General features: G+C 40.4%; 1 protein-coding gene across 1 annotated transcript in view; it reads left to right on the top strand.

Annotated features, from left to right (window-relative positions):
- LOC126237515 (F-box/WD repeat-containing protein 10-like) overlaps positions 1-22,016 on the top strand; it is a 679,603-nt gene that overhangs the window by 201,229 nt on the left and 456,358 nt on the right. The window contains exons 4-5 of the mRNA XM_049947683.1: positions 3,843-3,965; positions 15,125-15,342. Of these exons, the coding sequence (XP_049803640.1) occupies positions 3,843-3,965; positions 15,125-15,342 (341 nt within the window). The remainder of the gene's footprint in view (positions 1-3,842; positions 3,966-15,124; positions 15,343-22,016) is intronic.

Genomic DNA, 22,016 nt, shown 5'->3' with positions numbered 1-22,016 from the left:
GCATAGTAATCATCTTGATGCTTAAAGCAAGTGAGAAGTGATTCACTGTCAGGGTACAACAAATATTAATCATTGCACAGTCAGCTTGTCGATACATTGCTTAGCAACTCATAAATGGACAGTGATAGAATTATTGAAATGATCTTTTAAGTATTAATGATCACTACACACACATTAGAAACTAATTACTCTAACTGTGAGTGACTTCTGGATTTGATGAGTTTTTTTTTTTTTATTTCAGCTAATTGTTATTCATAAACTTCTTTCGAGGTTGAAACTTCATCAATGGTGTTGCGCTCATTCAGCTTAGTAGAACGACAGATAGTACTAGCTACGCTACTATTTATAGCTTTGAAAGAAAAGAGAGCACATACAAGAAAAGTATTTTATTTCTACAAGCTTCAAGTACACAGGAATAATCCTCAAGAAGACGGTTTTTGTGTAAAAGAAAAACCTTTACCAATGGGCAGGTGCTACTGAATACAATACAATCATCATACTTTTTTCCACCATGTACAAACTCTAGCAATTGATTGATGAGAGGGTATGGAACATAAAAGGTATAATGAACTTATGTCTGGAAGTGCATGGTTTCCATACTGCCACATGCATTGGACCTCAGCTATAACTAATGATGGGTTGCACAGAAACTAACTGTAAATAAATAAAACCTAATACAAACAATGGAAACTCCAGGTAGGAATATCAACAATGTAGGAAAGACAGATTACTACTTACCGTAGAGAAGACATGTCAGATTGCAGACAGGCAAATTAAAAGACACTTACATAAAGCTTTTGGCCACAGCATGAAAGATGTGTGGAGTGGTGTACATCTCGTGGTGCACCAGGGGACAAACAATTGATATTTCGGCCACAGTCTTCATCAGTAAAAGAAAGACAAACACCATTTGTGCAGACAAGCAATCGAAGTGAGTTGCTGCACAAGCAAGCACACCTCATGCACACATGGCTGCCATCTTCTGCATCTCATGCCAGAATTCCAGTGGCTGTGGCTGAAAGCTTTATGCAAATGTCTTTCAATTGTGCCTGCCTGCAATGTAACATGTCTTTCTTATGGTAAATAGCAATCTGTCTTTTCCTACTTTGTTAAAAACTAATACACACAGCTGAAGGCATTATTATTGGACATACCCTTAAACTGTCTTTGCAGTCAATCAATCAGTCACTTGTGGTATATTTTGATACAGACTTAAGAGTGCTGTAGTATGTAGTAACACTCACCTACAATGCTGAGGATAAGCAAACCGTATAGTCTAAATACAGATCTACGTCATTCCTTCTATTCTTTTCAAAAGTGTTTAACAAAGTGGCATGTGACACAATATTGATCATTTAATTTTGTTAACTGCTTCTCAGTTTTGCTTTCGTAATGGATTCTCCATAGAGAAACCAATACTAGACCTCACAAATAAAATGCAGGCAGAGGTAAAATAAAAAAATCTGTTGGTAAGTACCAGGACACTGCAAAAGCACCACAAAATTCTACTTAGTGAACTGAAGTGTGATTAGATTAATGGCACCATTCTTGCATGGTTGTAATAACAAAAAGCTGAAGGTGCCATTAATAGACTCTATATCATGCATGAAAACTATGTCATAATGGGGGAACATACTATATGGTTCTAAGCACTCTCTTGTTTCTGACCTAAATAAATCATCTTCCAATAACTTTAAAGGGCAGTTCAAAAACTGTAATGTTTGCCAATGGTCCAGTCATACTGATAGAGGGTCCAGGCTCAGCCCTAGCAGACCCATCTCAGACAATAGCTGGAAAGGCCCACATGTGATACTATTACAAGACATAGCATATAAACAAATGAACAGAGATACACCAGCTGTGACATGGAAGACAATCTCACTCAGCAACTCAGGAGTGGACAAGGACATGGCCAAAACGCTGTAACCCAGAGCATCAAATGTACAACTACAGTTTTATGCCCTGAAAAGACACAAGGATGGAATTCCACTACACCTGATAGTGACCAAAAATTCACTGACATACGGTATAGAGAAATGAATCACAAACCTCATGTAGGTCACTGTCTACACCTTGTCAAGGAGGAGGCAGAGATTGTGCAAGTGCTTTGAGATATATGTCTGGGAAAAGATGATCTACTAGTCAGTTTTGACATCGTATCTCTTTTCACAAAAGTTCTTACAGAAGATTCCGTGTGGTATTTCTAGAGTTACTTTGACAGTGAGATGATGAAACTGTTTTGCCACATACTCACCACTATTTGCATGCATTCCTGACCTGTGCATAGAACATTTCGACAAACAGCTCTCAAAAACACAATGCTGAAATTGAAGGCATTCTACAGATATTTGCATGACACATTTGTTTTGGCTGTGTGGTGAAGAAAACATTTAAGAATTCCCACGCACGTTAAAAGAATACACAAAAATGAATGGCTTACAGCATCTGTGTCGAACCTTTCTTGAGGATGACTGCTCACGATGAAGGCACATGCTCCAGTTGAGCAAGAAGGAGACAGGAAAACACCCAGAAGCAGGGAACAAGCAGCTGGTGTTCCTTCTGTATGCAAGGTCATTCACAACCAAAATTGCCAGGACATTGAAGAAGTACAACATAAAAACCATTTTCCATTCAACTGTTAAATTCAAGAATGTGCTCAGATCAGTCAAAGATGGGCTACGAGCACCTCGTGTCTACAGCATCAGTTGCAAGTGTGGCATGCAGTACCTCGGCCAGTCACAGCTATGTGTTCACAGCGGGGCACCTTACAGTGGTGTTCAGAACAAGTGAGGAGCATTCACCTTGGCCAAACTGAGAAATCTGCAGTGGCAGCTCACAGCTTCAACAAAGGACATATGTTTGTTTTTCGAATAGACAAAGGTATTATGCCTGGCCAATGTGTTCAGTCATGAAAGAGTCAGTTGAAATAAGAATGCATTGCAGTCTCGTCAACTGGGACAGTGGTCTCCAACTGTGCTTCGTACGGGATGTGGCTTCTGACAGTAGACTGCTGTATGACATTGATATATATGACAAGTTTGCAGGATCCCTCCACAGTGGAGAATGTTTAGAGCATTATGGGCAGGGTCCTCCAACCAGCCTGGGATTTTGACAATCTAACATGCCACCTGGACAGGATTTAGGACAATATCTCTCAAGAAGACATCTAACACCTTTGTTAATCAATGTCAAGCTCAGTAACTACAGAAGTTACTGACTTGCTCACTTTACGAAGCTCTTTTTCTTGAATAAATCTCCAAATTCTTCTGCAACTGTAATCGTATGTTTGTCTGTACATGTTCATCACATTGTTTATTTGTCTGTACATGTTCATCTTATCTACTGATTTCCATCCCATTTGGGTAATGCCTTCATGTGGTGTAATTTTCTTTGTCTTAGAGTGTATGCTTTCAGTGAACTCTATTTTTCTTTTAGGGTGGGGAAATGTGTAACACAATGAATGTTACAGATAAAAAATATGGAGCCAACAGCATTTTTCTGTTTACAGAATCATAGTTCTCTGTATAAGCTTTGTTGGTATTTTAAACAGCAATAGCTCAGTAAAATTTGTTATTGGTTGTTAAGATTTGTGCTTCATTCCACTGACACTACTGAACATTGCTTTTAAGTTGAATGATAAAACTCAAACTTGAAATTGCTTATGTCCTATAAGTAAGAGTCTTGTATGAAAGCAATTAGAAGAGGAAGCAGATAGAAAAAGATTTTTTTTTTTAAATTTATGTTGTGTATAGAGTTTAATGTGATATCTTGCTGTTTGTGGAATGTGGAAGCTTTTTGGAGTAACGGTCATGAAGATACAAACTATATTCTAAATTTTTCAGAACAAGTAGGTCGTAGTCTGAGCTCTGATATCCCAGAAACTCCAGATGAGGAATGGATGAAATATTTTGAAGAATTAAAAAGTTATCATCTGTTTGGCTGTGATATTAATGCAGCAGGTGAAGGTATGACAATTCTTTTAATCTGTTTTATTTATCAGTGACTGATACATAGAAAATGCTCACTGAGTTTCAATGTTCTCCTTTAAGATAGTATGAACTTTGTGTTAAATAATACAGGCACATTAATGCAGACTGATAATACTTATCTCAAATATATGTATTTTTATGAAATTTTTTCCTACTTGCTTTTTGGATGTCAAGAATAAATACATCTGCTCTACTGCCTGGCTCCATGACTGTGTGATTATCACATAATATAAGCCCAATGAAGGGTTTTGCGAACTCTGTATTTTGAGAATTCATTCTGGTCAGCATGGTTAGGTATTTGAAATACCCCCTTAAGTTTGAGCTCAGAGTGTTTTCCCTAGAATTCTACAACAGATGAATGTCTGCACCTACATCTACACTTTGCAAACCACCGAGAGATGCAAGGCAGAGGGTGTGTCCCATTGTACCAGTTATTAGGGTTTATTCCAGTTCTATTCACACCTGGAGAACAAGAAAGAATGAGTGATTGTTTGGATGCCTCTGTGTGTGCAGTAATTATCTAATCTTATTCTCACAATACCTATGTGAGCAACATGTAGAGGGTTGTAGTATATTCTTACAGTCATTATTTGCAGCTAGTTATTGGAACTCTCTTAATGGGCTTTCTTGAGATAATTTAAGTCTGTCGTCAAGAGTCTTCCATTTCAGTTCCTTTGATATCTCTGTGACACTCTTCCACAGATCAAACGAACATGACCATTCGTGCTGTCCTTGTGTGTATATGTTCAATATCCACCGTTATTCATATCTGGTATGAGTGCCAGACACTTGAGCAGTATTCTAGAGGTCTCATGAGTGATTTGTAAGCAATCTCCTTTGTAGAATGACTGCACTTCCCCGGTATCCTACCAGTAAACTGAAGGCACCACCTACTTTACCCATCCAGATATTTGCATGAGTTGGCTGATTCCAACTGTGACTCATGATATTATTGCCATAGAATATTACATCTTTTTGTTTTGTGCAGTGCACAGTTTTACATTTCCGAACATTTAAAGTAAGTTGCCAATCTTTGCACCACTTTGAAATCTTATCAAGATACGACTGAAAATTTAAGCAACTTCTTTCAGATAATACTTCATTATAGATAACTGCATCATGTGCAAAAAGCCTGATGTTACTATTAATATTTTCTGTAAGGTCATTAATATACAACATGACCAACAAGGGTTCCAACACACTTCCCTGGTGTACACTGTAATTTACTTCTACACCTGATGATGCCTCTCTATCCGAGATCACGTGATGTGTCTTCCCTGCCAGAAAGTTCACAGTCTAGTCACAAATTTCACTTGATACCCTATATGATCACACTTTTCACAAGCTTATGTGTGGTTCTGAGTCAAATGCTTTTGGAAGTCAAGAAAAACTTCATCTACCTGACTGCCTTGATCCTGAGGTTTCAGTTTATAATGAGAGAAAAGGGCGAATTGGGATTCACATGATTGATGTCTTCGGAATCCATGCTGGTTGGCATTAAGGAGATCATGCATCATGCCGTTCAAGATACCCAATAAGGTTTGAGCTCAGAATATGTTGCAAGAGTCTACAACAAATAGATGTCAGGTATGTTGAATGGTAGTTTTGTGATTCATGTCTACTACCCTTCTTGTAGACAAGTGTGACCTGTGCTTTTTCCCAAGAATTGGTCACAGTTTTTTGTTCAAGGTATCTATTATAGATTATTGTTATAAGATGGGCTAACTCAGCTGCAAATTCAACATAGAATCTGACATGGATTCTGTTGGGGCCCTGGAACTTTTTTCAGTTTTAACAGTTTCAGCTGTTTCTCAACACCACTGAGACTAACACTTATTCCATTCATTTTTTGAGTGCTACAGGAATTAAATTGGGGCTGTTCTCTTGGATTTCCTTTGTAAAGGAACATTTCAAAACAGAGTTGCTTCCCTCAGTTTCAGTTCATATCTCATTTGCTAGGGACTGGACACTAACTTTGGTGCTTTACATATGCCAAGAATTTCTTTGGATTTTGTGAAAGGTCATTTGACAGTATTCTGCTACAGTAGTCATTAAAGGCATCACTCATTGCTGCCTTGACAGCTAAACACATTCCATTCAGCATCTATCTATAGCCCTACACTTTGTTTTACATCTATTATGCAGTAGTCTCTGTTTCTTTGGAAGCTTATTTACAGCGACTGCACACTATGGTGGTTCCCTTCCATTATCGACTGGTCTACTGTGCAAATAACTATACAGTGCACAGTCGACTATTCTTTTAAACATGAGCCAGAGTTCCTCTACGGGCTCCTGCCCTTTGCCAAAAGTTTCAAGCTCCTCATTGAGATATGGCATTACTGGTTTTTTATCTAGTTTACTGAATGTATGTACCTTTTTGCTTGTTTTAGTTGTCTTCTGTACTTTTATAATATATGCCACAATTGCGCCATGGTCACTGATGCCATCATCAATGTGGACATCTTCAAAGAGGTTAGGTCAATTTGTTGCCAATGTATTTCCAGTATGGGTGATGTTCCTTACTATGTGTTCTAGGTAGTTTTTAGAGAAGTCATTTAATAATGTTTCACAGGATCTTGTATGACACTCAACACTAACAAAACTGTAATTTTCACAGCTAGTTGTTGGATGATTAATGTTTCCACTAATGAGACAGTATAATTGAGGAATTTATGTACAAGTGAACTGAGATTTTCTCTAAAGTTTTCATTTACATCAGAAGATTTGTCTGGTGGGTGAATGTCATTGATTTTGGTCTGTGGTTTTGGGGATCCCGTCCTGTATATGTATGTGACATGTGTTTTCTTCCAACCACATGGTACAACTTTTTATTTGTGAGAGCTACACTATATTATGGTTTAAACAGATGCTAGTTCAGCCATAAATACTGCATATAATTGGATAAGAATTGCCTCAGGATCTGGGGCCTTATTCAATTTTAGCAATTACAGCTGTTTCTCAATGTTGCTGATGCTATTATTTGTGTTACCCTTCTTTGCAGCGGGATGTGAACTAAAGTGGGGCAGTACTACTGTGAAGTAATAATGAAAACAAAATATATATATATATATATATATATATATATATATATATATATATATATATATATAAATAGAGGGAAACATTCCACGTAGGAAAAATATATCTAAAAACAAAGATGATGTGACTTACCAAATGAAAGTGCTGGCAGGTCGACAGACACACAAACAAACACAAACATACACACAAAATTCAAGCTTTTGCAACAAACTGTTGCCTCATCAGGAAAGAGGGGAAGGAGAGGGAAAGACGAAAGGATGTGGGTTTTAAGGGAGAGGGTAAGGAGTCATTCCAATCCCGGGAGTGGAAAGACTTACCTTAGGGGGAAAAAAAGGACGGGTATACACTCGCACACACACAGATATCCATCCACACATATACAGACACAAGCAGACATATTTAAAGACAAAGAGTTTGGGCAGAGATGTCAGTCGAGGCAGAAGTGAAGAGGCAAAGATGATGTTGAATGACAGGTGAGGTATGAGTGGCGGCAACTTGAAATTAGCGGAGATTGAGGCCTGGTGGGTAACGGGAAGAGAGGATATATTGAAGAGCAAGTTCCCATCTCCGGAGCTCGGATAGGTTGGTGTTGGTGGGAAGTATCCAGATAACCCGGATGGTGTAACACTGTGCCAAGATGTGCTGGCCGTGCACCAAGGCATGCTTAGCCACAGGGTGATACTCATTACCAACAAACACTGTCTGCCTGTGTCCATTGATGCGAATGGACAGTTTGTTGCTGGTCATTCCCACATAGAATGCATCACAGTGTAGGCAGGTCAGTTGGTAAATCACGTGGGTGCTTTCCATGTGGCTCTGCCTTTGATCGTGTACACCTTCCGGGTTACAGGACTGGAGTAGGTGGTGGTGGGAGGGTGCATGGGACAAGTTTTACACCGGGGGCGGTTACAAGGATAGGAGCCAGAGGGTAGGGAAGGTGGTTTGGGGATTTCATAGGGATGAACTAACAGGTTACGAAGGTTAAGTGGACGGCGGAAAGACACTCTTGGTGGAGTGGGGAGGATTTCATGAAGGATGGATCTCATTTCAGGGCAGGACTTGAGGAAGTCGTATCCCTGCTGGAGAGCCACATTCAGAGTCTGGTCCAGTCCCGGAAAGTATCCTGTCACAAGTGGGGCACTTTTGTGGTTCCACTTTTGTGGCTCGACTCCCACCAAAACCTCAAAATTCCAATCAACACAACCTGGAACCACAACACCCTAATTCAGTAGTTAACCTTTCCTCCAAACCTCTCTCCCAAATCGAAACCTCGGTCCTGTCCAAAGGCCTCACCTTCTGCCCCACTCCCAGATTCAACCAAACAGCCCTCGTCAAAGATTTACTGTCCTACACTCGTACTCTCTGCTGGAAATATACATTGCCATGAAGAAAAATGATCCTAATCCTACTCCTAATGATCCAACTCCCCAAGACACCATCCAAATTGAACCCTGCCTGGAACAGTTCCGTCCTCCGTCGCAGCGGGACCCACCTCCTCTTCCTCAAAATCACCCTCTCCAAACCTTCCAGGAATTTCTGACTTCCAGCCTTGCATCTCAATCCTTCTTAAAAAACCTTAATCCTACTGCCAACATCACCACTGCTGAAGCCCAGGCTATCCGTGATCTGAAGGCTGACCGATCCATCGTCATTCTTCCGGTGGACAAGGGTTCCACGACCGTGGTACTTGATCGTCGGGAGTATGTGGCTGAGGGACTGCGTCAGCTTTCAGACAACACCACATACAAAGTTTTCCAAGGTAACCCCATTCCCGATGTCCTGGCGGAGCTTCAAGGAATCCTCAGAACCTTAGGCCCCCTGCAAAACCTTTCACCTGACTCCATCAACCTCCTGACCCCACCGACACCCCGCACCCCTACCTTCTACCTTCTTCCTAAAATCCACAAACCTAATCATCCCGGCCGCCCCATTGTAGCTGGTTACCAAGCCCCCACAGAACGTTTCTCTGCCTACATGGATCAACACCTTCAACCCATTACATGCATTCTCCCATCCTTCATCAAAGACACCATCCACTTTCTCGAACGCCTGGAATCCTTACCCAATCTGTTACCCCCGGAAACCATCCTTGTAACCATTGATGCCACTTCCTTATACACAAATATTCTGCATGTCCAGGGCCTCGCTGCGATGGAGCACTTCCTTTCACACCGATCACCTGCCACCCTACCTAAAACCTCTTTTATCATCACCTTAGCCAGCTTCATCCTGACCCACAACTTCTTCACTTTTGAAGGCCAGACATACCAACAATTAAAGGGAACAGCCATGGGTACCAGGATGGCCCCCTCGTACGCCAACCTATTCAGGGTCGCTTAGAGGAAGCCTTCTTGGTTACCCAGGCCTGCCAACCCAAAGTTTGGTACAGATTTGTTGATGAAATCTTCATGATCTGGACTCACAGTGAAGAAGAACTTCAGAATTTCCTCTCCAACCTCAACTCCTTTGGTTCCATCAGATTCACCTGGTCCTACTCCAAATCCCATTCCACTTTCCTTGATGTTGACCTCCACCTGTCCAATGGCCAGCTTCACACGTCCGTCCACATCAAACCCACCAACAAGCAACAGTACCTCCATTATGACAGTTGCCACCCATTCCACATCAAACGGTCCCTTCCCTACAGCCTAGGTCTTCGTGGCAAACGAATCTGCTCCAGTCCGGAATCCCTGAACCATTACACCAACAACCTGACAACAGCTTTCGCATCTCGCAACTACCCTCCCGACCTGGTACAGAAGCAAATAACCAGAGCCACTTCCTCATCCCCTTAAACCCAGAATCCCCCACAGAAGAACCACAAAAGTGCCCCACTTGTGACAGGATACTTTCCGGGACTGGACCAGACTCTGAATGTGGCTCTCCAGCAGGGATACGACTTCCTCAAATCCTGCCCTGAAATGAGATCCATCCTTCATGAAATCCTCCCCACTCCACCAAGAGTGTCTTTCCGCCGTCCACCTAACCTTCGTAACCTGTTAGCTCATCCCTATGAAATCCCCAAACCACCTTCCCTACCCTCTGGCTCCTATCCTTGTAACCGCCCCCGGTGTAAAACTTGTCCCATGCACCCTCCCACCACCACCTACTCCAGTCCTGTAACCCGGAAGGTGTACACGATCAAAGGCAGAGCCACATGTGAAAGCACCCACGAGATTTACCAACTGACCTGCCTACACTGTGATGCATTCTATGTGGGAATGACCAGCAACAAACTGTCCATTCGCATCAATGGACACAGGCAGACAGTGTTTGTTGGTAATGAGGATCACCCTGTGGCTAAACATGCCTTGGTGCACGGCCAGCACATCTTGGCACAGTGTTACACCGTCCGGGTTATCTGGATACTTCCCACCAACACCAACCTATCCAAACTCCGGAGATGGGAACTTGCTCTTCAATATATCCTCTCTTCCCGTTACCCACCAGGCCTCAATCTCCGCTAATTTCAAGTTGCCGCCACACAAATGAACACAAACATACACACAAAATTCAAGCTTTCGCAACAAACTGTTGCCTCATCAGGAAAGAGGGAAGGAGAGGGAAAGACGAAAGGATGTGGGTTTTAGGGGAGAGGGTAAGGGGTCATTGCAATCCCGGGAGCGGAAAGACTTACCTTAGGGGGAAAAAAGGACGGGTATACACTCGCACACACACACATATCCATCCACACATATACAGACACAAGCAGACATCTCACAAGCAGACATATTTAAATATGTCTGCTTATATATATATATATATATATATATATATATATATATATATATATATATATATATATATATATATATATATATATATATATTTTTTTTACTACCCTCAATCTCAGTTCCTGTCATCCATGACAGTCTGAGCTCTGAGTTTGGTGCCACAGACAGCCTTCATGCATGAGCAGATTTTTTATTTATTTATTCTTTCTTTCCTTTTTTTTACATACAAATGTTTTGAGTTAAAATAAACATATCTTTGTTTTACATCTATTATGTAGTAGTTGATGTTTCTTTAGAATTTTTCGTACAGGTACTGTATACTTAGGAGCTTCCTTCACATCATGATCAGTTCTGCTGTGTATGCGCTGGTGGGTGGAAAAAGTGTGGAAACACCAGTATGGAAACATCAAAAACATGGCACATTAGCATGCCTATTATTGTGTAAGACAACTACTGTCCTTCAAATACAGCTTCCAGTCACCTTGGAATGGATAAATACAGGTCTGGTATGGTTTTCAAGGGACTCTTATACCATTCTGCCTGCAAAACAATATCAAGTTCAGGAAGCGATGATGGAAGTGGATAGAGGTCACACACACGTCTCTCCAAAGTAGACCACAAAGGCTCAGTAATACTGAGATTTGTTGACTGGTGGCCAGGGGGATGTGACAATTCATGTGCCTTTGTGATCTTGTAAAAAAGCATGACCATTGAGGAACAAGCATTGTACTGTGGTATGGACCTGATCAGCCAAAATGGTCACATAATCCTTGGCAACAATACTACCTCCCTTAGTACCCATGGGGTCCATGGAATACCAGAGTATGGCTTCCCAAATCATCACTGAATTTCCACAATGTTTCCCTCTAGGGCTGTAAACTCGATCAGAAGTTGGAAACCATGTGAAACAAGATTCATCTGACCAAATGACTTTCTTCTATTTCTCCATACCCCAGGTTTTATCGCTTCTATACCATGTTTTCATGTTACGAGAACTTGCATCACTTACGAGTGGATTTGGAATTCCAACTCAGCATGAAATTCCCTGCTTGTGAAGATCTCCATGCATTGTTTTGGTGCTGACAGGATTCATGTGTGCAATATTCAGTTCTGCAGTGACTTTTGCAGGTACCGTCCTCTTATGTTTCATTACAATCCTCTTTAGTGACAGCCTGTCACAAACACTTGACACACAGGTTCATCTGAATTATAACTTAACAGATGTTCCTCCACTTTCATCATAATCAGAAAATCTTTGATATAGTGCACTTTCAAATACCAAATACTTTGGTTACCTTGTTTACAGATGTGCCTACCATACAAGCATCAACAATCTTCCCATGTTTGAATTCACTTAGCTCCAACATAATGCACTCACATCTACAGAAAACACTATTCTGACCTTAACTGACACTTGCAAGGTATTGAATACATTACACAGATGCCATTCATTGTCAAGTATGACAGCACAACCTGCAGGCTCAAATAGGATCTGCATTGATGTTTGAGCATGCATTCTTCACCATGTTTCCATATGGTTGCTCAGCTTGTATGTATATCAAATGCTTTGTCAACTATTCTCCTAAACTTGAACCACACATCCTCTACGTGTTCCTGCCCAGAGCTAAATGTTTCAAGTTTCTTCTTGACAGGTGAGACTAGTGCCTCTTTACCTGCTTTACTGAGCATGTAAATCTTTCTGCATGTTTAAGTTGGCACTTGTTCTTTGGTAATCATTGTTGCTACAATTGACTCATGGCCATTGATACCAGTTTTGCCATTGACACCAGTTTTGTTGCTGACATTCTCAAAAAGCTTTGTTGCTGTTACACGTAATAGATTTCATGATGAGAGGGCATCTGAACTACCTGTTCTGTGTTGGTTTCGGAAAAAGTATTAATATTCATTCACCCACTGTCTTGCCATAACTGCAGTTACAAAACTTGATTTATCTCTGTCTGTTCTTGGATACGTACAGTCTTCTTCAGTAACAATATGAATAATGGCATATTTGGGTGGGCAAATAATGGAAACTGACTAATAATTGCTGCTTGACTAATTGAAAAAAAATTGGAAAGAACAGTTGAAAGAAATTTCAAGGTAATTTATAAATCTGTACACATAACCTGGGTGAATTTTAACTGGTACCAATATCAACAGACCTTCATTGTCATTACATTTAAGATCTATATTTATAAGTTGAGTTATGTACTGCTTCACATTAATTGCATTGTGCATAGTCCTGATTATAACAATGCCGATGCAGGATCGCTCCTCTGCTGCTCGCGCAAATTCCTCTTGTCTGATCTGAACCTCCTGATGCAGGATCTCGCTGGCAGGCGAAATGATGAACAGACAGGTGTGATCATCATGAATGTGTGAATAAACTTTGCTTTCCTCATAACTTTTCATAACAGTTTTTAATGTACAGTTAAAATGCATATTTTTAAACAATACTGGTATGATGGATCTAATTGTATGTCAAACTGCTACCTCTTTTAGAAACAAACAGGTGAAGGTACAGGAATTAATAAATTGAAGATCATATTTCTTCTTCCTTTTTTTCATACAGATGTAACAAAACATTATCCTTGCCATAAAACAACTCGATAATTTATCTTTGTTGCGGTCTATAAGTCGTTCAGTTTACATATAGCTTACTTGTATAAAAAGAAAAGAACGAGAAAGAAAAAGAAAGTATGATTCAACATAAAGAGTATGATTGGGAAACATATGTACTAACAATTTGAGGTTGTTTGTAAAGTTCCTTGTCCGCAGCTCGTGGTCGTGCGGTAGCATTCTCACTTCCCGCGCCCGGGTTCCCGGGTTCAATTCCCAGCGGGGTCAGGGATTTTCTCTGCCTCGTGATGACTGGGTGTTGTGTGATGTCCTTAGGTTAGTTAGGTTTAAGTAGTTCTAAGTTCTAGGGGACTGATGACCATAGCTGTTAAGTCCCATAGTGCTCAGAGCCATTTGAACCATTTTGTAAAGTTCCTTGCCAACTTACTTGATTACCAGGACTAGTACAATTTTTATGCTGCATATGCGTAACAATGAGAGTACTTCAGATATTATCAATCAGCATAAGTTTTACAGATGCCATCACTCTTTAGTTCTATAAACAGATGATTATCAATTAAAAGTAACTTTGCTTCATCAGACAGTTTTGAAAATTGAAAGCTATCAACAGAATTTAATGTTTTTGATTTGGAGTTGTATGTGATGTTCACAGCCTTAAATCCTGATGATGTTCTGGAAGTAGCTCATCTGCTTGAATTTTCTTATCATCCACTACCTGAACATCTACTGTCTTGGATCCTCTTTTTTCAGTACCAGAACAGGGTGATGATGAACTCATTATGATTACTCATGTGACACATCATAATTCCGTGTCAGTAAGATGGAACTTGCCACAATTGTAAAGCACTGTCTCTCAGTGCACAAGTCTTTTGCTTTGGCTTATGTCTTTTTAGAGGAAAATAGCAAAGACAGTGGCTGAAAGTGGAGACAAGCAGGTCTTGTTTAAACAACTTTCATCTCTGGTTGAATGATGACACTAGTTGTTTACTGTGTGGTTGTATGTGTGGTTCTTGGTTCCTTGCACAGCAATTTCTTGCTGCAGCTGTGAACAGGCTGTTCACCTTATGAAGATGTCAGCCAGCTGCATTCCTGAAGATGTATGAACCTTTTGTATGCTGAGAGAAACTCAAGTTTCACCAGCTAAGCTTTGGTCAGCTAAACCAACCACTCAGCTGTGACCTATCTCCGTCAACACCTTTTAGCAAAAATACGTTAACAATATACAGCTTTTTATATAAATCTGCACTTCATTTTAACCAATGGTTGATTGTTGTGTCAAGTAAGAAGAGCTATTTAACTGAAGTGTCTATTGAAATTGTAACATTTTGTCTGAGCACAGTTTAGATCTTAACTGGGAGGCATCTGTGAGTGGAACTTTATCAAACAGTTGGGGAAAGATACTGCTTGTGCGAAATTCTGCTTAAACTTCTGTGAGGGATACAAATCATACGTGCCATCGTGTTCGAGATTTAATGTACGCCTAATATCTTTCAAAAATGGTTTTAACTACACTATATTTGAGATATTTTATCATTTGTAATCACTTTTCTAGCACTTATTTTATTGTTTTTAATACTTTTGACAAGTGAGTTTAATTACTACAACAAAGTCATAAACTTATTTTCTTATGGCTGATTAATTTTTGGGGGTTAATGTTGAAGTTCAAAGACTTTCACATATGGTGCACTGTACATATTGTTTCTCCTTGTCCAAGATGAGATTCTACACTTTCTATTGCAGCAACAGTTTTTTTTAACTCTATTCACCAAAATGTCATTTCAGGTGAAGTGGGAGAAAAGCGAACAGATGAAATGAAAGGGCAGTCAGAAATTGAATTACAGAAACATCACCAATTATGGAGAGATGAGTTTCAAATGTTGTGTAACAAATATAATGTAAGAATAACACCCATGAATGATACCAGGACATCACAGTCAAAAGGAATAAGAAAACAATCTCTGCCAACCAAAAAAGTGTCACAAAAGACAACATTTGATGAGGTTAGTATGCAGCTCGATATACAGCTTTGCTAGTAGACCTTCTTCACATTCTTTCCAACTTTCAGCCTTTCCTTCTCTGGCTAGTGCTGACTTGCCATTTGGGTCCTTGATATTCATACAGCTGCTTACCTTACCTCCAAAGGTGTATTTAAGATTGCTGTATGTGTCATTGATCATTCTCAAAGTCATACATGATTCAACATCTTCGCAAATCTCCTATAGCCATTTTAAATCATTGTTGTATCCCTTTTGTGATTTGTCTCCTACAATAGTATCTGGAGGGATTGGGGACATGCTAATCGTGCATTCTATGATCATAGATTGCTCCTCATGCGGCCATGTGAGCAGCAAGTCAGCCGGTCAGAAGGCCGAATCCTTATGTGGTATTTTATGTTTACATATTCACTTTTACCTGCATCATTTCCTTGTTTTATATTTTCTCATTTTTTTCAGATAAATTCAATATTTTCTGTGTTGCCCAATGATTTCTACTGCTCCTTGTATTTTTGCCTATTTGATCTTCATCTACCTTCAGTAGTTCATTTGTCAAAGCTAGCAATTATTGTTTTACTGTATCCCTTTCATCAATCAATTGCTACCTAAAATTCATTTTCAAAAAACTGACAAGCAAAAGTTTAGTGATTTCATAGACTTTCCCGGCGTAATAACTTCTGATATACTTCACGGGTTTGCAGCCGGATTATGTCATCATCTAGACACAATATTTTGGCGGACCAGCTCGCCGCCATCTTCAGGTGAGTTAATGCTAGTGCACTGCCTCGCTGGAACTGAATTCCAGCCACAACGACTGAAACCTTTATACACCATGAACAGAGCACCACGTGTGCATGAGATGATGGGCAGTGCCTCATGGCGGCAGGTAGACACGCAGTGCACGAGTGGGAGAAGACGGCAGAAACGATAAATTGCAACATCACTAGTTGGAAGAATCCAATGATTGAAAAGAAGACCATTGTTGTTTAATGTCAGACAAAATTGGATTCCATATCTCACTTACAGGAAAACCTTTATCCCTGTTAATAATATTACTGGATAATCTAATTTCAATGTTCTTGTGTCTTGTCATACATCATTCTGTGTCCTTCGTTAAGGCAATGTTCCACCACTGCCGACTTCTCAGGCTGGAACAACTGAGTGTGCCAATGATGTTCCACGCACCGGTCCTGAATATTTCGAATAGTTTGACCGATATGCTTCTTTCCACAGTGACACAGAATTTCATTAACCCCGGGCCTCCTCAAACCCGAATTATCTTTAACTGAGCCAAGAAGGGATCTAGTCTTGGCCACCAGCGTAGAAACACTTTTAATATTATATTTTTTCTTAAAATTCTTGAAATTTTGGATGATATACTTCCCGCAAAGGGTAACTAAGCAACAGCTTCAAAAGTATCCTTTATTGGCTCGCGTGACGGACCAAACTGAAGAGCATGTCATATTTGTTGTTCCGTATATCCATTCTGTTTAAAAACAATCTTCAAATGATCAAGTTCTTCTTTCAAATGTTCATCGTCAGAAATGGCATAAGCTCTTTTGACCAGAGTCTGCAAAACTCCACTACGTTGGTGTGGTGGATGACAGCTGGTTGCATGAAGATAGCGGTCAGTATGAGTGGGTTTCTGATACACACTATGTCCAAAAGTCCCATCATTCTTTCTTTGCACTAAAACATCAAGAAATGTATGTTTACCATCACTTTCAATTTCCATAGTAAATTTAATACTTGGATGTAGACAATTAAAATGATCTAAGAACCGATTTGAAGCATCAATTCCATGTGGCCAAACCATAAAAATGTCATCAACATATCTCAAAAAACACTTTGGTTTAAGAAATCAAGTTTTGAGTGCCATGTCCTCAAAGTCTTCCATAAAAAGGTTGGTGACTATGGGAGAGAGTCGACTCCCCATTGCCACCCGATCAGTTTGCTCAAAATATACATCATTAAAAAGAAAATACATTGAAGTCGACACATGATGACATAACTTGGTAGTTCCTTCATCTAATTTCTCAGAGATAAGTAACATGGTCTCTTCAAGAGGAACCTCAGTAAAAAGAGAAATAACATCAATGCTAACAAGCAAGTCAGAAGGACCACAGTACAAACATTTTAATCGTCGAATAAAGTCAGACGAATTTGATATGTGGTGTTCGCATTTTCCAACTTATGCCCTAAGGACTGAAGCTAAATATTTGGCCAAATTATAGGTAGGGGCAACCCAAGTTGCTGACAATATCAGAACTGACCTAGATGTCGTTTGGTCCAAGTTTTAGTTTCTCCAGCTTCTCAATGAAATGTCCTGAGTCCTTTATGTATGTGTCAGTCTTCCCCACATGTGGCTGGAACAGAGATGCCAAGAGGTTCACCAGTTTGTACATTGGTGAGCCGGAGTCCTAACAACGAATCTTAACAGAACATTATTCTTATGAATCTTTGGTAATCAATACAGCCGAGGTAGTAGGGCCTCTTTGTTTCGCAAGTTCCTCTGTATGTCCACCGAGAGAGAAGGCACCTTTATTAACCAATTGGTATTCCATGAGATCCACTGCATTGGATCTGTGGTTAGTTTTTGGTACGTCAGCAGATCTAACAGGTCATAGATAGTTCAAATAGATTTTGGGCTTGCAGCTGGTCGTCGAAAACTTCATTGCACGATATTTCAGCTGGACAGCTGCCAGCCATCTTCAGGTGAGCTGAACGAGGACTGACAAAGACGTTCTCTGCTCCAGCTTATGTAGTGTGCTGATAGTACTGCCGCGCATGTGTTGCAGTCATAGAGACAGACGGGTCACACCACCCAGTGACAGCATCCTCACTCGTGGAATTGCAATACTCAGCTGCCATCAGTATTGACGCTGGCTGCAGCCATTGAAGTCATCTGGTGTCTTGATCTCAAGCAAATTTAAGAGATGATGGGATTCCATGTGTTATTCAATTGGTAACCACTGTCACGGTTCATTAGATTTCCTGCAGTGCATATTTAAAAGGATTCTTTGATAATGGAGTCCCAAAATGTTGTTTCTATGGCCAACATTGGAGTTTTGTTGTACTCCATTGAATGTCCATTAGAATTACAGTGTTCTGCACCTACTTACTGGGTTGCAGTAGGCGAGTGCAACATTGATATTCTGTAGAACGCTCTTGCACTGTACGCGTTGTCTGTCCTATATAGGCCATACCACATTGACACAGTATTTTGTAAATTCCCGCATTCCACAGTAACAAATCGTGCTTCAACGATCCCAGAAAATCTGAAATCTTAGAAGGCAGACGAAAAACCACTTTCACATGAAAATATTAAGAATCCTTGCTATCTTGAGGGAGATATTTCCAATGAAGGGAAGAAAAGCTAGGGATTTGGCTGGCGCGTTCTCCTCTTTATCCACTTCCCTGTTCCTGGTTCTAGTTAAGAAGGCCCTGCTAATTTGCTGGTTCGAGTACCCATTTTCTCTGAACACTGTCCTCAAATGTGCCAGTTCCTTAGGTAAATGCTCAGCATCTGACACCATACGTGCCCTGTGCACAAGGGTTTTAAGTACACTCATGGTCTGGGATGGATGATGGCAACTTGAAGAATGCAAATACAAATCAATGTGAGTGGGCTTACAATAGACAGGATGTCCCACCTTGACATCTCTCTTCCATTTCAGCAAAACATCCAGGAATGCCAGGAATGGAAGGCCGCCATCTTTCTCTAGTTCCATAGTAAATCGAATATTCTCATGGATGGAGTTAAGATGATGAAAAAACTCCATTAACTTTTCTACTCCGTGGGGCCACACTATGAAAGTGTAATCAACATATCTCCAAAAAACAGTTGGTTTACAAACTGCTGATTCAAGTGCTCTCTCCTCAAAATCCCCCATAAAAAGGTTAGCCACCAGGGGAGACAGAGGGCTGCCCACGGTGACACCGTCAGACTGTTCAAAATATTCCTGGTTAAACAAAATAAGTTGAGGAAAGAGTATGTCGAAAGAAAGCAAACTGTTGACCAATTAGAATCAAGGAATCTGCAAGAGGTACTCTTGTGAAAAGAGAAACTACATCAAAACGCACTAGAAGATCTAAACTACTAAGTGGAGAGCTGCCAGTCTGTTGATAAAATCATCAGAGTTCCATATATGGTGTGAACATTTGCCAAAAAATGGTCCGAAGAAAGAAGCTGGATGTTTGGCTAAATCATATGTGGGTGCGTGAATATTACTCACTATAGGCCATAAAGGCAGACCATCTTTATGCACTTTAGGAAGACTATACAATCTCGGTGGTACGCTGCCATGTGGTCTTAACTGCTTTTTTGTCTCTGGAGCTAGCAAGGAAGAGTTCAAAAGTGCACACGTCTTCTGTTGCACATGTGCTGTTGGGTCATGATCAATTCTCCGATACATAGTATCACTAAGTAGACTATACATCTTCTCCAAATGCAACCCACGAGGTAACAAAATGGTAGAATTATCTTTATCAGCCTTAAGCACCACTATTTCTGGATCTTCTCGAAGGTTCTGTAGTGCAGCCCTTTCTGCAGCAGTTATATTACTGCATTGGGGAGGAGCTTTCAGAAGAACCCGACCAGTTTCCCTTCTCATTTCTTCAGCAGCGTCCATAGGAAGGGACTTATCTTTCCTGTCTCCCACCACCTCCCAAAGTCCCACTGTCCAGCCACAGAGGAGCATTCCTCTTGTAACTCAGTACCATCTGGAACTGGATCAACTGAATTACATTCTTTGTCAGGGTTTCGATTACCTCTCGTCGTGCCCTGAAATGAGAAATGTCCTGCCCACTATCCTTCCCACCCTTCCTACAGTGGTATTCTGCCATCCACTGATCCTTCACAGTATACTCATCCATCTATACACAACCCCTGCTCCCAATCCCTTACCTCATGGCTTATACCCCTGTAATAGACCTAGATGCAAGACCTGTCCCATACATCCTCCTACTACCACCTACTCCAGTCCAGTTACTAACATCACCTATCCCTTCAAAGGCAGGCCTACCTGTGAAACCAGTCATGTGATTTACAAGCTAAGCTGAAACCACTGTGCTGCATTCTATGCAGGCATGACAACCAACAACCTGTCTGTCCACATGAATGGCCACTTACAAACTGTGGACAAAATCAAGTGGGCCACCCTGTTGCTGAACACGCTGCCAAACATGATATCCATCATCTCAATGACTGCTTCTCATCCTGTGCCATATGGATTCTTCCCACCAACACCAGCTTTTCTGAATTGCGCAGGTAGAATCTTTCCCTGAAATACATCCTACGTGCCCGTAACCCTCCTGGCCTCAACCTTCGTTAGTCACTATCCTCACCCATTGAGCTGCCTCCCTGTTCCCATTCCAGCACTACACAGCCATATTTCACTGCCACACCCAGCCTTTTAATTTCTTTTATTTCTCTCCTTTTCACTACTTACCCCCCTTCCCTCCACACCATCTCTCCTAACACTCTGTCTAAACTGCAACACTTCACTGTCCACCACTCCCACCATACTATCCCTCCCCTCCCTGCCCCAGCCTCCTCCTTACCCCCACCCAGTCACCACTCCCATCATGCACTGGTGCTGCTGCTTGCAGTGTGGTTTCACTCATCTGAGGCTGCAGACATCTGCAAGTTGCATTTGTTTGTGTGTGTCTACTGCTGACAAAGGCCTTAATGGCCGAAAGCTATAATTGTGTGAATCTTTTTGTTGTGCCTATTGCAACTCAGCATCTCTGCTATATGGTGAGTAGCAACGTTTCTTCCCAATCACACCAAAACTTCAGAGGGTTATTTCTACTTATGATGTCTATATATTGATCAAATTTAGTTAACATTGGATGCCTAGGTGAAAAGATGTGCATCTACGAAGTTGGCCAAAATTTTCTAACTGTGAATTTTAGGGTATTTTTGGAGGACAATATCTCAACTGTATCATGTTCAATCCTTTTTTCTTGCCACAAAAGGAAAGAGCATGCATTAAGCTATCAAAGCTATATTCTTTAATTTCTGGATCTTGCATTTTGATGAGTAGAAATACATTTCAGAAAGTTATTATTTTAGGTCTTCGAGAAGAGTGAAAAGTGAAATATTTTGCTCATTAAGTCCCATTATTATTGTTTTTATTCCAGTGTATAAATCAGTTCAAACATTAATTTAACACATGCCATAAAAACAAGTATAATACACAACACAGCAAATTTTTAAAACAAAAATACTAAAGAGTCAGATCCATTTTTGGTTAAAGAGTTCTAAAATTTTGTCAAGGACAGATTGTGGACAACTGTAATGTCTTCCTAATGATGATGTTGATGGTGCTTCTAAAGTCAGGAAAATATGTTGCTCAGAAAGCCAGCAGGTGTCTTTAGCAGTTGGTCAGTGGAAGGAATGAGCAGAACCGTGTGGGTGCATAAAGCTGATGAGGGCATGTTGTTGTTCATGTGAAACTTCACACACATTTGCAGTCCACCAAAAATTATCATACATACATGCATTATGTCCTAGTTGTAAACTTGAAATTGAAATTGCTGGAATTTCTTCATCTACTTCGAAGGCATTAACTGTGAATGCTGTAGCATCATTGGAAACTCCCTGCATACTCTGAGCTGATTACAATTAATAATAATAATAATAATAATAATAATAATAATAATAATAATAATAATAA

The sequence above is a fragment of the Schistocerca nitens genome, chromosome 2, assembly GCF_023898315.1.
Source record: "Schistocerca nitens isolate TAMUIC-IGC-003100 chromosome 2, iqSchNite1.1, whole genome shotgun sequence".
NCBI lineage: Eukaryota > Metazoa > Arthropoda > Insecta > Orthoptera > Acrididae > Schistocerca > Schistocerca nitens.
Note: the sequence above shows the minus strand (reverse complement) of the source record. Positions and strands in the feature narration are given on the sequence as shown.